At 36.1% G+C, this 12341-nt stretch overlaps 1 protein-coding gene across 10 annotated transcripts in view; it reads left to right on the forward strand.

The window, feature by feature from the left end:
* Positions 1-12341, forward strand: part of CDC42BPA (CDC42 binding protein kinase alpha) — a 338932-nt gene that overhangs the window by 198838 nt on the left and 127753 nt on the right. For all 10 annotated transcript variants that reach the window (XM_035011000.1, XM_035011004.1, XM_035011008.1 and 7 more), the window contains exon 12: positions 8566-8699. In XM_035011000.1, coding sequence (XP_034866891.1) covers positions 8566-8699 — 134 coding nt within the window. The remainder of the gene's footprint in view (positions 1-8565; positions 8700-12341) is intronic.

Here is a 12341-nt window from a genome sequence, read left to right on the forward strand (position 1 = left end):
GGGACTCTGATAACATGGATGTTAGATCTTTTGTTATCAGCCCACAAATATTTGGGTCTCTGTTCATTTTTGTTTTCATTCTGTTTTTTCTCTGCTGTTCAGATTGGTCAATATCTACTGTCTTATCTTCCATTTCACTGATTCTTTCCACCGATCCCAGTTGAGTCCATCCACCCATATTTTCATTTTATTTATTTATTTCTAAAATTTCCATTTTGTTTTTTGTAAACTTCTGCTTTTTTGCCGAGACTTCCTATATCTTCGCTTGGGTCTTCTGTTTGTTGATTTATTTCAGATATATTCATAATTGCTCAGTGAAGCATTTTTATCATAACTGTTTTAATGTCTTGTCAGATATATTTTTAAAAGATTTTATTTATTTTAGAGAGAGAGTGAGAGAGCATGCGAGCAGGGGGAGCGGCAAAGGACAAGGGAGAGAAAATCTTAAGCAGGCTCCACACTCAATGCAGAGCCTGACACAGGGTTTGATCTCACAATCCTGAGATCATGACTGGAACCAAAATCAAGTGTCGGACGCTTAATTGACTATGCCACCCAGATGCCCCTTGTCAGATATTTCTAGCATCTCTACTATTTCAGTGTCAGCATCTATTGATTTTCTTTTCTCATTCAAATTGAGGTTTTCCTGTTTCCTGATAGGATTTTCAGTTAGTGACTCTGAATCTTATTTAAACCTTCCATTTTAGCTGGCTTTTCCTGCCACCACTTCAGCAATGGTGGATTGCTGGGTTGAAGTAAAAGTTCAGTTTCCCCACTAGGCCTCCCTTGATACCCAAAGAAGGGCTCCTCCTCCTTCCTGGAAGGGGTTGGGTGTTCCAGGCCCCATCTGGTTTCTACTGACACTGTGGTGGGCCTGGCCTTAATACCGCTGGGCAGTGGTGGACGTTCTTACTTCTTCTGACCCCATCCCAATGTGGGGATAGTGGAGAACCTCACTACTATTGGGGGAGGGGGTGGAAGTGCTAGTTGGCCACGTGGTCTCCACTGATACTTTGTGTGGGACAGGCTTGTTACCAACCAGTGGGGTTGAATATTCTGGCCTTTTGCTAGTCCTCTCCTTACGGTGTGTTTGGGCACCTCATCATAGCCTTATGTGATTGGAACTCTAGCTCCTCACGTGTCCTTTGCTGATGGACGTGGTCATGGGCAAGTTGTTTGTGTTGTTTAACGTGAGTAGAATGGTTATTTTCTGAAAGTGTTCTGTCTTGTTAGTTTGCTCCTTTCCTGGTCCTTTGGGTAAAAAGTGTAGACTTTTGTTGGGGCTTCTTGGCATTTCTACATTGCCAGTTTCAACCCAGGGAACTTCCCACTGTGTTGGTCCAGCATTCCTGACACCACCATGTCATGTTCCCTTGTCCCTGTCGGTCATCCTTTTCTCTCCAAATTTCAGTTTTCTTATGTTTGTTTTATGTATGATGTCCAAGAGTTTTCGTTGCAGTTAATGGGAAGCGGGAAGTACATCTATTCCATCTTTCTGGAAGCAGAGGTCCCCTGAGTAAGCTCTTCATGTGTAAACCCCATGACATCACAGCTTCAGCATACATGCTTAGATGTTTTCTATGGATCCCCACTGGTTCCAGGATGAGAGTAAAATTTCTCAGTTGTTTCCAAGGGCCTTCATTATTGCGCATGTATTTGCCTCTCCAGCTTCTCATCTTGTTACTATGCCTCAGCAGCTGATTCCCACCATAGGACTACTCTTAGTCCTACTTGATCACCTTCAGAGTTTTCACATTGTTTGTGTTGTTTTATCTCTTTTCTTTCTCCACCCCCTTGTTCTTCCTTCCTCCCTCCTTCCTTTCCTTCCTTCCTCATTAATTCATTTTTACTTGTTTGCTGGAGACATTCTTCACCTGGCAGTCTTACACTCCTCTATAATACGTTCTACCACTGACATAGTTTTCATTTGAATGTTGCTTTACTTCCCTCACTACTAGACTGTCAGTGTCTTGAAAGTAGGAACTTTGACCATTTTACTCATTGATATGTACATGTGCGTGGAAGAGTGCTTGACACATAAAAATCCCCTAGTCAGTATTTGTTGATGAGTGAATGACGAAGTGGAACTTTGCTCTTGGAAACCTTTGACCACTTCCTGAAGTGTCTTCCTACGTTGTGTCTTTACAGGCAGTTCCCAACACACTCATGCCTTACGTACAAATCAGTGGTGCCCGGACGGAGTTACCGTTCAACTCCTGTTGATTGAGATTTCCTTCTTTACTCCTTCCTTCTCCCTAAACTTGTGCTTATATGACTGCTCTTCATTCCTGATGTTTCAGCCTTTCCCAGGGGTGGGACAGAACCATTGAAAATGACGTTGAGAGAAAGGGTAAATCCTCTTTTTAGAATTTTTCCTTCCCTGCCTCTTTTTTCTTGGCCAAGTGCTGGTCTCTGTGCCCTCAATTGCATTCCATCTCTTCAATATCATTCATTCATTTTTAAACCCTTATTATTGTGGTAAAATATATAGAATATAGAAATTAGCATTTTAACCATTTTTTAAATGTACAGATCAGTGGCATTAAACACATTCACATGCTGTGCGACCATCACCCTCCATCTCCATGGCTTGTCATCTTCCTAAACAGAAACTCTCCACCCATCAAACGCCAGCTCCCCATTCCTCCCACCTCCACCCCCTGGCAACCCCCGTTCTCCTTTCTGTTTCTCTGAATTTGACTAGGAACCTCATATACATGCAGTTGTACAACATCTGTCCTTTTGTAACTGACTTATGTCAGTTAGCACATAGTATCTTCATAGTGTCCATGTCGTAGCAGGTGTCAGAATGTCCTTCCCAATACAGCGTCCTATTGTGTATATGTAAACACTCCATGTTGTTTATTCATTCATTCGCCAACCAGCACTGGGTTTGGTTCCCCCTTTTGTTTATTGTAAATAATGCTGCTTTGCACATGAGGTTACATATCTTTGTTCAAGTCCCTGCTTTCTATTCCTTTGGGCATATAGCAAGAAGTGGGATTCCTGGGTTTATATGGAAATTCTGTGTTTAACGTTTTAGGAATTGCCACACTGTTTTCCACAGCAGCTGTACCATTTACATTCCCACCAGCAACATTCATTCATTCTTAATTCAATCCATAAACATCTTTATGGAATTGCTACTCTGTACCAAAAATTATAGTAGGTTCCAGAGGCATAGTGGTCAGGCTGAGGGTAATTATCATCTGTGTCTCATTCATAATTACACCCACACTGCCTTAAACATTTGACATAAGAGCTAGAGATAAAGCATAGGCTCCCTAGGGACCTGCCTGATGAGTGGCCCCAACTATACTCATGGCCGTAAAGGAAAAAAAAGTATCTAAATCACCTTCTAAATCATGTTCCTCTAGCTACTTCTTAAGCAAGATCTTTGTGTGAACAAATATGCATCATTGGTGTCTTTCTATCTTTTCTTCCAATGGCAGTGTTTTATAATATATTTAAACTCCTGGAACACTTAATAAGTTTGTGACTACTTACAATTACTTTTTAAAATCTGCTTTCCTCATCATGCTCTAAACTCCCAGGAGGGTAAGACAGTTTCCTTGTGTCCTCTAACAGACACTCAATAAATACTTGTTGACCATCTGCAGATAAAAATAAAAATTCATCCTCTCATTTAATATTTTTCCATGAGAAAATAAAGGAATGGTTTCTTACCTCCTAAATAAAATAATTATTGTAACCTGTAATGTGCTTCATAACTCCCTTTCCTTTGTTGCCTTGAGACGGGTGGGTTGTGCCTCCATGTTCTATCTCTTCAGCACTAAACTAACTCTCTTTCCCTCTCTCTCTTTCACTGTCCATCTGTCTGTCTCCCCCACACACTATATCATGTAAGTAAAGTATAAAAGAGTGAATGGAAGGAGGGGGGTGAAACTAGGGGAACCTGTTTTCCCCCGTCATGATTCGAAGTCAGATCTCTTCACATCTCAGAAGAGTTCTGTATTATTTTAGGAGTAAGAATGTAGGGAGAAGCTGTGGATTGGGGTGAGATGCTTTGATGGTTCTACCCCGCTGAGTGCTGCCCTTGCCCCATGTGGTTTGCCCGTGCTCCACTCTGAGTGATTCCCAGAGCTCCCATATCACCTGCCACACATTTGATTTTCTGCTTCATTTATGAAGAGTGTTACACGTGTCTTCTTGACTTGGTCATCTCCTTCAGACAGAGACTCTGTTTTATGTTTCTCTTATATGCGACACAGTGCAAAGAAAACTTATTTACTGTGTGTTAATCCCTTATTAAATCCTCATTACTAACAGATTGAATTTGACAATTGTACTAGCAACAGTGAGCTAAGAACCATTTAGTTGGGATGAGCTAACCCACTTTGCTAGTACTGCTTCTTCTGTTTATTCACTAAAACTGGTGTTTAATTACTCCATCTAAATGGTATGGCTCGGGCGCCTGGGTGGCTCAGTTGGTTAAATGGTATGGCTAATCATGGTTCATGAGATCTTTTTTGATAGTCTCTAAGGATTTCTCTTTTTTAAGATTTTATTTATTTATTTGACAGAGAGAGAGCACAAGCAGGGGGAGCAGGAGAGGGAGAAGCAGGATCCCTGCTGAGCAGGGAGCCGGATGCGGGCTCGATCCCAGGACCCTGGGATCATGACCTGAGCCAAAGGCAGATGCTTAACCAACTGAGCCAACCAGGCGCCCTGTCTTTGAGGATTTCTTTCAAAGTTTTGATCCAATTTACTGTTTGCTGTAGTAAAAGTAAACACTCCTACACCTTAGCCATTTTAGAGTGGTTGGCCAAAATTCAGTGCATTTTGGATTTTTCTTGATTTGGGGTTTTTATCTTGGGGGAATGCAAAATTCTGTGTATATCAAATGCAAGTGTAATACTTCTCTTCATATGGGAAGATTTTATAAATAATCGATTTTGTCTTCTTCAGTTGGTCTATGTGAAACATGAAAATGTGACATAAAATTCATATATATACCTAACAACTTCATTGCAAAGCAGCCAAAGTGAAATGGCTGGGATAAAACTGGTATTTAAAACTGAAAGAAGACAATAAACCATCCATGATGGCTGTGAAACCCATCCCACGGAGTCATTTTGCCGTAAACTTTATGTGATGCAGACATTTTATGAAACACTGATTTCATTTTTGTTTCTAACAAAAAGCAGTTGAGATAAGTGAATGACTCAGTAATTGCAATAAACTTTAATATACTAGGGAAGAGCTCTTCAGAGTGCAGGAAAGGAGGTGGACATTCTCAGAAGGGATTATGAAACGGGCCATATGACTACTTCAGACGGACATGCCTTAACCATAAAATGGGATTGAAGTTAGCTGTGTCACATACTCAATTTTGACTCCAAATTATTAGTAATAACAAATTGTTGAAATCTTAAAAATGTTAAAAACTTAAAAAGAAAAATATCACTTAACAAGGTTTCAAAGAAATTAGTATAAACAGAAAAGTTCCTACATGCAATGCTGAAATTTGAGAAAATGATAAAATATAATTTTCTGAATATGACTACATGTCCTGTGATCTTTAAGATTACACATCCTATAATCTTTTAGTGAAACATTCTTCAAGTGAAATATTTATTAAGACTATTAAAATTATACTATTAGACAAAATAAAAACTAGTTAAATGCAACTTTGCAGATATTTTTGAAAATTGTTAAAAAACTATGGTATCCATAAATGTATCAGACTTTCAAAATACCTAAGATAAATAAGCTCTTAATAAATCTATGAGTTAGGGCACTGAATATCAGTAAATTATTTTATTTAGGGAATCTAGCACCAGTTAGTATATGATAGACTAATGTGCCTTTTTGACCACAGGACTTACTATACACATGAAATGCTCTTTTTAATAGGACTAGTGTATTATAAACACTACTTCATTTATTGAAACCATTCAACTCAGTGTGCAATACTTTATGCACCTGTTCCCACACTTGAATTTGCAAGACCTGGGGATCTTGTTCAAATATAGATCTGATTCATTAAGTATGGGGTGGGTGGGGCCCGGGATTCTGCATTTCTGATGGGCTCCCAGAGGATGCTAATGCTACTTATCTGGAGATGACATTCAGAGTAACAGGTTATAAAGAATAGAAAATATCTAGGACAGAAATTCACAATGAATGTGTTTAGATTTCTCTGTTTTTATGGGCTTCAGTTCTTTAATTTGCTAATTTACTTTTGATGCCAGGAATATTTTATACCAATTTATTAAATTTTATTTAAGTGGGTATTAAAATTAGTAATTTTATTTTGTTTCCTAATAACTCTTCTGAAGTGATAAATGTTAAGTATTGTTTGATAACATTACTTTCCCAGTTGGAGAGGCTGATGCAGGAGTGAGCTGTCTTCTTTGCTCTGATACCCATTTAGCAATGTGACGTCAGGCTAGATATTCAGCTCCCTAGGCCTCAGTCTCCTCTTTTAGATCAGAGGTTTTCAAATATTTGCTTTCAGAAATCAGAGTTTGATTTAATGCAATCCCTATCAAAATACCATCAACTCTTTTTCAAAGAAATGGAACAAATAATCCTAAAATTTGTATGGAACCAAAAAAGACCCCGAATAGCCAGAGGAATGTTAGAAAAGAAAAGCAAAGCTGGTGGTATCACAATTCCGGACTTCAAGCTCTATTACAAAGCTGTCATCATCAAGACAGTATGGTACTGGCACAAAAACAGACACATAGATCAATGGAACAGAATAGAGAGCCCAGAAATGGACCCTCAACTCTATGGTCAACTAATCTTCGACAAAGCAGGAAAGAATGTCCAATGGAAAAAAGACCGTCTCTTCAACAAATGGTATTGGGAAAATTGGACAGCCACATGCAGAAGAATGAAACTGGACCATATCCTTACACCACATGCAAAAATAAACTCAAAATGGATGAAAGACCTCAATGTGAGACAGGAATCCATCAAAATCCTAAAGGAGAACGCAGGCAGCAACCTCTTCGACCTCAGCCACAGCAACTTCTTCCTAGAAACATCGCCAAAGCCGAGGGAAGCAAGGACAAAAATGAATGATTGGGACTTCATCAAGATGAAAAGCTTTTGCACAGCAAAAGAAACAGTCAACAAAACCAAAAGACAACTGACAGAATGGGAGAAAATATTTGCAAATGACATATCAGATAAAGGGCTAGTATCCAAAATCTTTAAAGAACTTATCAAACTCAACACCCAAAGAACAAAGAATCCAATCAAGAAATGGGCAGAAGACATGAACAAACATTTCTGCAAAGAAGACATCCAAATGGCCAAAAGACACATGAAAAAGTGCTCAACATCGCTCGGCATCAGGGAAATCCAAATCAAAACCTCAATGAGATACCACCTCACACCAGCGAAAATGGCTAAATTTAACAAGTCAGGAAACGACAGATGTTGGCGAGGATGCAGAGAAAGGGGAACCCTCCTACACTGTTGGTGGGAATGCAAGCTGGTGTAGCCACTCTGGAAAACAGTATGGAGGTTCCTCAAAAAGTTGAAAATAGAGGTACCATATGACCCAGCAATTGCACTACTGGGTATTTACCCCAAAGATACAAATGTAGTGATCCGAAGGGCACATGCACCCCAGTGTTTATAGCAGCAATATCCACAATAGCCAAACTATGAAAAGAGCCTAGAAGTCCGTCAATAGATGAATGGATAAAGAAGATGTGGTATATATATACAATGGAATATTATGCAGCTATCAAAAAAGTGAAACTTGGATGGAACTAGAGGGTATTATGCTGAGCGAAATTAAGTCAATCAGAGAAAGACAATTATCATATGATCTCACTGATACGATGAATTTGAGAAATAAGACAGAGGATCATAGGGGAAGGGAAGGAAAAATGAAACAAGATGAAACCAGAGAGGGAGACAAACCACAAGAGACTCTTAATCTCAGGAGACAAATGGAGGGTTGCTGGGGTGGAGGGGTGTGGGAGGGATGGAGTGGCTGGGTGATGGACATTAAGGAGGGTATGTGCTATGGTGAGTGCTGTGAATTGTGTAAGACTGATGAATCACAGACCTATACCCATGAAACAAATAATACATTATATGTTAATTAAAAAAAAAAATCAGTTTGTTCTTCAAATGACCACTAGTGAAACTGGGCTGGGAATCTGCACCCACTAGAAGCACAGCCATCTTATAATAATTTGACTAACATCAGCACATGAATGCTAATAACCATCTATAGAGAAACACTGTTCTGTCAGTTTGGTTGGTTTTATCGTTTTTATTAGTTTTAAGCTTTTAATTGGTTCTGATGGTCTTCTTTTTCTAATGGAAATGTGAGGCATTTTTGTATACAAGTTTTGCACATCTCCACACTGGCATTAGCTATGCAGGTCTCTACAGTGAACTGGCTAAGCATTTAATTGTTATGAGTCATGAGTCATAGTCATAGTGGTATGGGGTGTCCATAAGCCTAAAACCAAATACAAAATATTTTTTTTAAAAATTTGGTTGTGTAAAACTTTGGTTTCAAACATTTGTTTTTATACAAATAATAAAATAACTACTGTTTTCTCTTTTTAGAATCAAGTCACTTAGAGCAACAACTTGAGGAAGCCAACTCTGTGAGGAGAGAGCTAGATGATACTTTTCGACAAGTCAAGGCTTATGAAAAACAAATCAAAACACTACAGCAAGAAAGGGAAGAATTAAACAAGGTAAAAATATATGGATAGATTGTTAAAGCTGCTTTTGGATTTTTAACCTTGTTTAATTTGTATACCAAAAGCTTTCCTAGTGGGTTACATAACCTAATGTATATTTTGTCTGTAAAATGTTGGTTTAAAAATTTAAGAATTATTTTGGTGTATGTCATTTGATTAATAGCTAGTAATGAAGAAATTTTTATATTCTCAAGATTTTAAAGTTCAGAATCATTCTTTTGAAAAGTTAATAATCAAAGGACTTGATTAAAAGTAAATGTTATTGAAAAATATAAAAAAGAATAAGCAAATAGCCATATTTAGTATCTATGGAAAAATTAAAAATGTAGGCATATTTTCATTGTGATTTGCTGATATGAACATTCTTAAAAGATTATAATAAAAAAATTTCTTTAGTGTTTTAATTATTTTTAAAATGTCAGTTTATCTTTCAAAGCATGGATGAACAAGCTAAAGTTATTTTCATAAGAACTTTAACACTCAAACAGTATTTGTGAATATCAACAAAATTTATTAATAGCAAAGACTCTCTAACACATCCAGTAGGGCAAATAATATTCAAGCACCAGAGAAGAATACTTTACCTAAACCATTCAGTGTATGTACTTTGCCTTTCATAAACAAGTAAAAAAGAAGTTGGAATTAATACTAGCCAACACAATAAAGAAATGAGTGATTTATGGCATAGTATAAATTGTATTCAATGATATAGTATATAATTGAATTTCTTTTTGGGGAAGATTTTGAAGTCTTGCTGCCAGTAAAGAAATGGAGGCAATTAAAAATAAAACAAATAACCTTTTGCTGAGGAAGCTAATCAGAAAGACTAAGAGAAAAACTATATAAGGGTTAAATTGAATTAGATTAGTATATTTTTACTTTTTTCTTAGTGCAATTACAAGCAATGTGGTGTACAGACCCATTTAAATTCGTGGCCAATCTAATAATTCAAATTTATAACATGTTCTATTTGTTTTAATAATATTATAGTAATATTATTGGTAATTATTATGTATTTAAATGTAGGATTATTCAGCCAAACTTAGTAAACATAAAAAGGATGAGAATCTGATATCTAGATATAAAGTAACATATATCTTGGCTATTTTAATAAGTTTTAATATTAAAAATCCTTTTAGTATATTTTGAGAAGAAGGTAGTGCTATAAGGAAACATATTGATAAAGAATTTTGAGTGATTTGCTTAATATCCTACAGGCAGCAGTTACTCCTTTTAAGATATTTTTCATTTGATACATTTAAAAGAATAAATATAACATTATATGAGTTTTGATGCAAATAATATAACGCACACCTCTGAACCTACCATCTAACTTAAGAAATAGAACATCACCAATTTTGTGGCATAGCCCTGGCCGGTCTTTTTTTTTTTTTTTTAAATCCCTTTCTCCCTACTTCCCTGAAAGTGGTGATCACTGTTCTAAATTTTATGTCAATCATTTCCTATTGAGAAAAATTTTTATTACATATTAGTATATCTCTAAACAATATATCATATATAATAAAATAAATGTATGTGGTGACAGATGGTAGTTACATTTCTCATGGTGAGCACTGAGTAATGGATAGAATTGTCGAATCACTGTGTTTACACCTGAAACTACTGTAACATTGTATGTTAATTATACTTCAATAAAAATAAATATAAATGCCAGTGCCAAATACTGAAGATGAGATTATAATCTGATATATTATTTTTGGAAAGCTAATTTGCAAAGAGTATCCAAAGCCTTAAAATACTGAAATACTTGATATAGTAAACTCCATTTGTCAAAATTTAAGAAGATAACCAGACGTTCAAAGATTTGGTCACTGAGAAATTTCTCACCACGTTTATAAAAGAAAAATATTAGGAAGAACTGAAATGCCCGACCAATTCATATGATGGAATAGTGTGGCTTGGTGGCTAAAGAATTTTTAATGCCATAGGAAATTAAAAAAATATATATATACATATAATTTAGTGTTGATTTTTTCTGAGCTTTATAAAATGGTATATGCAATTTTTTGCAATTTGTTTTTTTCACTCATTATATTTCTAATATTCATCCATATAGCTATAAAGCATTCATTTAGTTGCTGTATAGTATACTATTATGTGAACACTCCAGAATTTACTTACTCCATTTTTTGTGTATAGACATTAAGGCTGCTTATACTTGGCAACTACTGTAAATGAACATTCTTGAATGTATATGCTGATATGCACACACTTGCATATACAAACACTAGTAGAATAATTGCATCATAAGTAATGAAGATATTCTTTTTTTATGATAATGCCAAATCATTTTCCACTGATTATACCTATTTATACTTTCACTCCCACCACCTAGTGTTTATTCAACAATACTTCGTATTACTAGATATATTATTTTGGCCAACCTAGTTGAAATTGATATTTTAGGTCTAGAATGATGTTTTGTTATAAGGTCTTAACTTCTCTAATTACTAATGAGGTTGAGTATCTTACATATGCCCATTTATCATTTATATTTCTTCTTTTGTGAAATGCCTCTCAGTATCCTTTGTATATTTTTCTGTTGGGATGTTTGTCTTTTTCTTATTGGTTGGTTAAGAATTCTTGAAAATTTCTATATTAATCTTTTGTCAGTTGTGTGTTACAGATATCTCCCAGTTGGTGGCTTGTCTTTTTGCTTTCTTTATGGAAGTTCTTAGTTTTAATGTAGTCAAGTCTTTCAGTTTTTCTTTTTAAAGTTTTGCTGGCTTGTGTAAGAAATCTGAGGTTAAAAATTCTCAGTTTTTTTTAAAGTGTTCTGTTTTTATTTTGAAGTTTTAAAGTTCTTTCATCTTTAAATTTTTAATATACCAGAAATTTATTTTTTCATATCATGTGAGATAAGGATCCAATTTTAGTTTTTCCTGTGTATCTAACCAGTTGTTCATTTACTAAATAGCCCCTCTTTTCCACAGTGATGTGCAAGTTAACCTCTGTCATATATTACATTTCCATTTTTGAACGAGTCTACATCTCATTCCTTAAAAACTGATGGGATTTTGATTAAAATTGCATTAAATCTGTAGAGTAATTTGAGGAGAATTGACATCATTACAGTATTGAATCTTTAAGTTCTTACTATCTTACTAAGTTCTTACTTAAGTTCTTACTATCTGTGTTTATTAATATTATTCCAAATGCACACACAGATTTCAAGAGCAGAACGTAGTATTGTGATGTATGTAGAGCACAAATAACCACATCCCTCCTCTGTGTGCTAATTCTTACCTCTGGTAGCAATGCAATGAGAGCTAGATAGACAAAACCCTACATATATGGAGTCTATGTTGTGAATGTGAGGAACCCCGAAAAAGTGAGTCAGGGTGTTTATATAAAGGAGAGTGGTGGATGCTTCCTACTTCCCGCCTCATCTCCACCTACCCTTTTGAGAGTCTCCTTGGAAATGTAAAGAGAAGGATTTAGGACTCTTTGAAATATAAATAAATCACTTCAGTGGAAAGATAAGCCCAGAGTCTCAGGCTCTATAAAGAGGATCACTCCCTGATCCAGGCTCCTCTCTCTCTCCCCATCTCTGTTGAAGTATAAACACATACATCCAGGAGTTAAATCTCTTTGGAGTTTCTCACGCTAAATTAG

This window comes from Mirounga leonina, unplaced genomic scaffold (assembly GCF_011800145.1).
Source record: "Mirounga leonina isolate KUSES-001 unplaced genomic scaffold, KU_Mleo_1.0 Mir_154, whole genome shotgun sequence".
NCBI classification, from domain to species: domain Eukaryota; kingdom Metazoa; phylum Chordata; class Mammalia; order Carnivora; family Phocidae; genus Mirounga; species Mirounga leonina.